At 34.1% G+C, this 6,536-nt stretch overlaps 1 protein-coding gene across 1 annotated transcript; it reads left to right on the top strand.

Annotated features, from left to right (window-relative positions):
• Positions 1–442: 442 nt before the first annotated feature.
• On the top strand, positions 443–5,351 carry LOC130742549 (cinnamoyl-CoA reductase 2-like). The gene is made up of 5 exons (XM_057594646.1): positions 443–655; positions 820–974; positions 4,039–4,224; positions 4,308–4,660; positions 4,871–5,351. The coding sequence occupies exons 1-5, from the start codon at positions 517–519 to the stop codon at positions 5,055–5,057; spliced, it is 1,020 nt and encodes a 339-aa protein (XP_057450629.1). The 5' UTR covers positions 443–516; the 3' UTR covers positions 5,058–5,351.
• The last annotated feature ends 1,185 nt before the right edge of the window (positions 5,352–6,536 follow it).

Below are 6,536 nucleotides of genomic sequence, written 5' to 3'. Positions count from 1 at the left end.
TTATTTTTCATTACAATAATTATATCTTCACACCTCATGTTTGAGGTGTGGAGAAAACCTCATGTTTGAGGTGTGAAAAGGTGAAAGAAGAGAGATAGAAAGAAAGGAGAGAGAAAATAAAAATATGATAAATGATTTAAAATTGATAAAGAAGAGAGAAATAGATAAAAAATAAATGTGGAAAATGAGTGAAGGTGTGTATGCATCATAACTCTTTTCATTCATATTTAATTTGTCTCTTCTTTTCTTATCACATCTCACATTTTTCATTTCCTCACTAGTTATGAATGTGATTGGTGTTTGAAATGAAACTTATGAATTTTAATTTTTGTGCATGGCAAAAAAATTATAAATATTCCATAACCACTAGATTTAGGTGGACACGTTCCTTTATAAAAGAAACATCGCCTATGTTGCTTTGTGTCATTCTTAGTAACCAGTTTGCATCTCCCATCCATCTATAATTCCTCTCTCTTTAATTAGTCCTTCTATCTAATATTAATCAAGTGGGAACAAATGGAGATCCCTGTTGATACTTCATCAGTTTCCGGCCACACCGTGTGTGTCACCGGCGCTGGCGGGTTCATTGCCTCCTGGCTGGTCAAACTTCTCTTGGAGAAAGGCTACATCGTTAGGGGAACCGTGAGAAACCCAGGCATGATACATACGATTATGCACACATAGGATGTGCATGTTTACATGACATGATGTCTTTTCCTGCATGTTATAAATTTATTTTATTTAACGTTGTTTAGATTAATTACTTATGTTATTTCTAACATGGAGAATACGTTATGCTTGGATTTTGGTTATCATCAGATGATCCAAAGAATGGTCACCTGAAAGAGTTGGAAGGAGCCAGGGAGAGGCTAACTCTACATAAGGCTAATCTCCTTGATCTTGATTCTCTTAAACATGTCTTTCATGGTTGCGATGGTATCTTCCACACTGCCTCTCCTGTCACTGAAAACCCTGTGAGCTCTCTTTCTTATCCCTAATAAAGATGTAGTTATGATAGCTGCACACACCAACACACATGCACTTCATTTTCTTCCTATGTTATATCACATTATAAACCATTTTTCTTTTAAACCTATGGTGATCCATGTTAAATTAAAGCTAGTTCACTTAGAACCATATCTTACAACTAACATTCAATATATTTATTTATAATATGCACCTTAGGTGCAAAAACTAATTTACAGATTTGTTATTTTAACTAATGAACTATGTTTTTCTTGATTCACACAACAGATAAAATTGTATATTCATCACTTTTTTCTTCTCTTCATTTCTTAATTCTTACTCTAAATATCTAAGTACTCATTGGATGTGCACAACAATTTTCAACAAGAAGTATAGACAAATATTAGTTGCATAAATTAGAAATGAGAGAAATGATTTACCGGGTCATCATGACGTACGGATCCATAAATTTTAGTCATGAGAGCAATATACACATGTAATCAAATTTGTAATATTAAAAACATAAGATATATCTATTAAAAATTTAAAAATATATCATAATTATTCTCAATGAGTTTTCTTACGTTAGAGACTTTGCACAACCTTTTTTCTTTTCAAAGCTATGGAATATTTCTCTTTCGATACAAGTAATTAAGAAAATCAGTTAATCATTTATCTCTTATATAATTTTGCATGAATTCTTAATAATATTCATAGCGGAAAAATATTTTCAACCATTGTAGTCATTATTATCCTATGAGTACACTTTCTTGATGAAGAAGAGATGAGTGAGGCTGAGATTAGGAGAACTCTCAGCTATGTGTAATCAGAGAAAAAGAAAAGAAAATGAAGAACTATACTATGAGACAGAGAAAAAGAAAAGAAAATGAAGAACTAAGCTATGAGACAGTTAGGTGAGAAAGATGAAATCAACTTTGAACAAAGAAAAGGTTGGATGGTCACGAGAATGTGGTTTTCATGTGCTAGTTTGAGAATAAATTACTACCGTTATTTGATCATGAAAGATCGAGCTTAAAACATAAAGTCATATGAAAAAAGTCTCATGTCATTTTTAAGTGGTTACGAGAATATCACATAACTATTAAATTATTTTAATCTTGATTATTCATAATCAATTCCAGCGGTCTCATATCATTCTCATGTTCTCACCTAAAAATCTCATTTTTATAAGATACATTCCTTAATGATTATAAATTTATAATGTTAAAAACATTTCACTCATCAGCCGTGATTTTAATATTTGTATTTATATATGTTATTTACAATATATATTTTTTTATACTAAAATCATTAATAAACTCGTTTTATCTTAGTTCGCGGTAGTCGGTAGACATAGTCATATATAACCAAAATGTTAAGATATATATCAATAAATTAGTATTCTGGCATTTGGTTAAATGATTTTCTTATAAAAATAATGGTTATATTTATAATAACATAAGAAAATATTTTTTAATGAATTAAAGGATTGTATATTGTTAGTATAAAATTTATTACATACACATGTAACTGTTCATTTTTTTTTACACTAAGGCAAAAGAATTGCAAGCAAACATCAACTTCTTGTAGTAGAACTTTTCTGTTTGAGTTTAATTAGAAAAGAATAATGAAAATCATAAAAATAAAAATCTATTACTACTGTTTTCGTCATAGATTTGTAGTAATAGATTTTCGTCATAGCTTGCTTGTACAATTCAAGTAAAACGGTTTTCCACCGTTCATATCGATTAAACTCTAACGTACATATGTTTAATACTACACCACATGGTCCAGCTTGGTAATTCGTGTAGCTAGCATGTGATGAATCAATTGATTCTGCCCAAAACTCATAAAAATGTTTTAATTTGATAGGCGGCATTTTTTTTATAGGCGGCATTTTTTTTTTTAATTTGGAGTGAGTAATGAGCCATCTCGATCATTAATTTGGTGCAGAGACTCTATTAATGAGTACTTATTGATTCAATGAATGAGTAAATAGTTAAATCATTTAGATGCCATTTGGTAAAAATCACCCGTGTTTCTTATTACTGCGCTCTCTCTGTTTCATAAAGATTGTTATTTTAGACATTCTTTTGATATTTTAAAATGTTTGTTGTATTAAAAAGTAAACGCATTTTATGCTAATTTTTTCTACTTATAACTCATTTAATAAATTTTCTCTCACTTATCACTTCTCATATCAATCAACTATAACTTTTATTTATTAACTACATTCTTCTCTATCAAAGTATAATTTAATTGTTGCACATAATACTAGTAAAATTAATTAAGAGTAATATGTAACATTATACTATCAATAAATGTCATTTTAGTCTTTGTGCCACAACTTTAACTACCATCATCTTCTTTTGTAAATTAAAATATTAATAATAGTCTTTGAAAATATTTTTACCAAAAAAAATTGTAAATATATTAATATGATATTTTCTTTTGTAAAATTGTCACATATTTATGTTAATCTTTGCAAAACAATAAATTAAATGAACTCAATGGAATAATTTTTTTCATATATATGTAAATATTGGTTGTTGAGTAGTTTTTTATGCTTAATCAAATATTAAAAATGGCGGAATTATATCTATAGTTAAATTTATGGTTATTGTTCAAATGAAATTGTTTTGTTCTGAACTTACTGTATACAGTACACAAAACAATAATGTTCTATTCCATATTATTTCATTTGGTTCTTTCGTGTTGTTACCAAACTCTACCATAAACTACTTTTATATAGATAAACCACTTTTATATAGAGAGAGTACATCAAGATGGACATAATTTTATTTTATTTTTGGTCAAAGATGGACATAATTTTAGAATATTGACAACAATAAATCAATATTTTTTAAATCCATAAACCCAATACACTTCACGGCCCAGCTTCATAAAACTACCATGTGATACAGCTTAATCCAACCCCAAAAAAAACTCTTAAACTAAGTAAGCCCACCAGTTTCGAAAAAAAAAACTCTGCTTTCTTTGTCAGCTTGATTTTATGTAACGGTTGACAGGTCACTAACTAAGATGAATGAATCCTTTAATTGTGGCTCTCAGGATGAGATGTTGGAGCCCTCAGTGAATGGAACCAGGAATGTGGTCATGGCAGCTGCAGAAGCAAAAGTGAGACGATTGGTGTTCACTTCATCAATTGGCACAGTTTATATGGACCCCTATAGGAGCAGGGATGTAGTGGTTGATGAATCATGCTGGAGTGATCTGGAGTACTGCGAGAACACCAAGGTTTCCTTTATCTCTTAATTAGTGATCAATGCTCCTTAATTAATGTCAACAATTTGTATATTTAAATGATGGTTAATTTGCAGAATTGGTACTGCTATTGGAAAACCGTGGCTGAGCAAATAGCATGGGATGCAGCAAAAGTAAAAGGAGTAGACTTGGTTGTGGTGAACCCTGTAATGGTTATTGGGCCATTACTACAACCCACTCTCAATGCTAGTACAATTCACATCCTCAAGTACCTTACTGGCTCTGCTAAAACTTATGTGAATGCTACTCAGGCTTATGTGGATGTTAAGGATGTTGCATTAGCCCACGTTCTTGTGTATGAGACACCATCTGCTTCTGGCAGATATCTTTGTGCTGAAAGTTCACTGCATCGTGGTGAACTCGTTGAATTTCTCGCCAAATATTTCCCTGCGTATCCAATTCCTACCAAGTAAGTGTTTGATCAACTGAGATTCAACTATTTCAGCTTTGATTCCTCCCTTAAAAAACTTAACAATTTGAATAATAACTGATATGGCAAGTCAAAAAAGTTGTTTGCCATCCATAGCATGCACCATAAGAAAAAAAAAAGAATCTGGGGGTGAGAATGACCTTTACTTTCAATATCTTGAATGAAACATATTATTGATCACATGTGCAGGTGTTCAGATAGAAAGAACCCGTGGGTCAAGCCCTACAAATTTTCAAATCAGAAGCTAAAAGACTTAGGATTAGAATTCACACCAGTGAAGCAAGTTCTGTATGACACCATTAAAAATCTGCAGGAGAAAGGCTGCCTTCCTGTCCCCATAAAGCAAGACGACGCTTACATTGCAGCTAGGCTGTGAGTTCAAGTCAGAACAAAGTGGTAGCTTTTGTTGGAAATTTTGAAGCTATGTCTTAATTAATCAAATCCTGTTAGACACGAGATCATAGCATCTTCAGTAATTCCCACATATATAATTATATCATAATGTTGCTTGAGGGAGAGAGATTCATGCTTTTGAGCTCCTCACAGAATCTTAGTAAGTGATAGAGACTGCTATCTTCATCATAATCATGTAGAATGTGTTTTAAGTTCTGTAATGGAATAACAAGTCACAAATTCATCAATTGGCTAAATATACTAGTCTTGCCTATGAGGCCCGTTTTGAATCGCGACCCACCCAATTTGATGTTTTTTTCGTTTTGGGCGGTCCACAAGTGAAAAAAATAATTGTTTTTGTTGGTCAGTCTCGGTTTGGGCCTTAGCCCGACCAAAGTACCTACATACAAAAAGATGTTTAGGTCCTGACTGAGAAAGAGCTTATTAAGTTATTAACTTAGTAACTTTAAGTAAGATAGTTTTGCTCTCTTTTAGAACCTCCTCTGCTAGGGTTTACCTAGAGAACAGTATCTCCAAGAAGAGTTTCCTTCCAGATTTTGCTGGATCTCTTTCCTCGTGTGGAATTCCTGAGGTTTCTGGCCTCTAGTTAAAAAATTTCCTACCCATCTCTCCCCCTCACCACTATGGAAAAACCATTTGATTAAGCTTCCTCATCGATGGGCCTTTCCCCCTTTGATGATCCAGGTTGGAATGGGCTCAACAATAACTCCTCAACAGACCGCGATAGCGATCTCATAGTAGATCTGATCCCTGAAACAGAACACAGTGAAGAGATCTCAAAAAGAACCCTTGTTGGCAGGGTGATATCAGGCAAAGCTCTAAACAAAAACGCAGTCAAGGAAGTCATCACAAAAGCCTGGGGAAGTCCTCCTTTAACTCATATTGGAGACCTAGGAATCAACACCTTCGTCTTCACACTGCAAGATGAGGCTGCAGTGGACAAGATCCTGGCGTCTGGGCCATGGAGTGTTATGGGAAGTTTACTGAGCCTACAATATTGGGCACCCCAAATGGCCATTCGTGAGGTCAGATTCCACTTAGTGTCGTATTGGGTCCAGTTCCATGGACTCCCCATGGAATACATGAGCACCTCCAATGTTGCCAAACTCGCATCCAAGGTTGGTGAGCTACTTGAGATTGAAGATCCCAAGGTAGAGGGCTGTTTCCTGCGCCCGTTCTATAGAGCTAGAGTTCTCTTAAACACTCTCCACCCCTTTCCTACTGGCTTTTGGGTTCCCCGCAACCACCTACCAAGAGCCTGGATCTTCCTTCGCTTTGAAAAATTGCAGGGCTTTTGTTACAAATGCGGGACTTTGGGTCACGAGCAAGCAAGGTGTAAAAAGCCCAGAGCCACCTCAGTTCACAACCCTGAAGCCCCCAGGTACACTCAGGCCCTCAGCTCTCCCCCAGCAAGATCCCTAGCTAGCTTGGTGGCAGATAA

Source organism: Lotus japonicus, chromosome 3, assembly GCF_012489685.1.
Source record: "Lotus japonicus ecotype B-129 chromosome 3, LjGifu_v1.2".
Classification (NCBI taxonomy): domain Eukaryota; kingdom Viridiplantae; phylum Streptophyta; class Magnoliopsida; order Fabales; family Fabaceae; genus Lotus; species Lotus japonicus.
The sequence above is the reverse complement of the archived record's forward strand: the minus strand, read 5'-3'. Positions and strand labels throughout refer to the sequence as shown.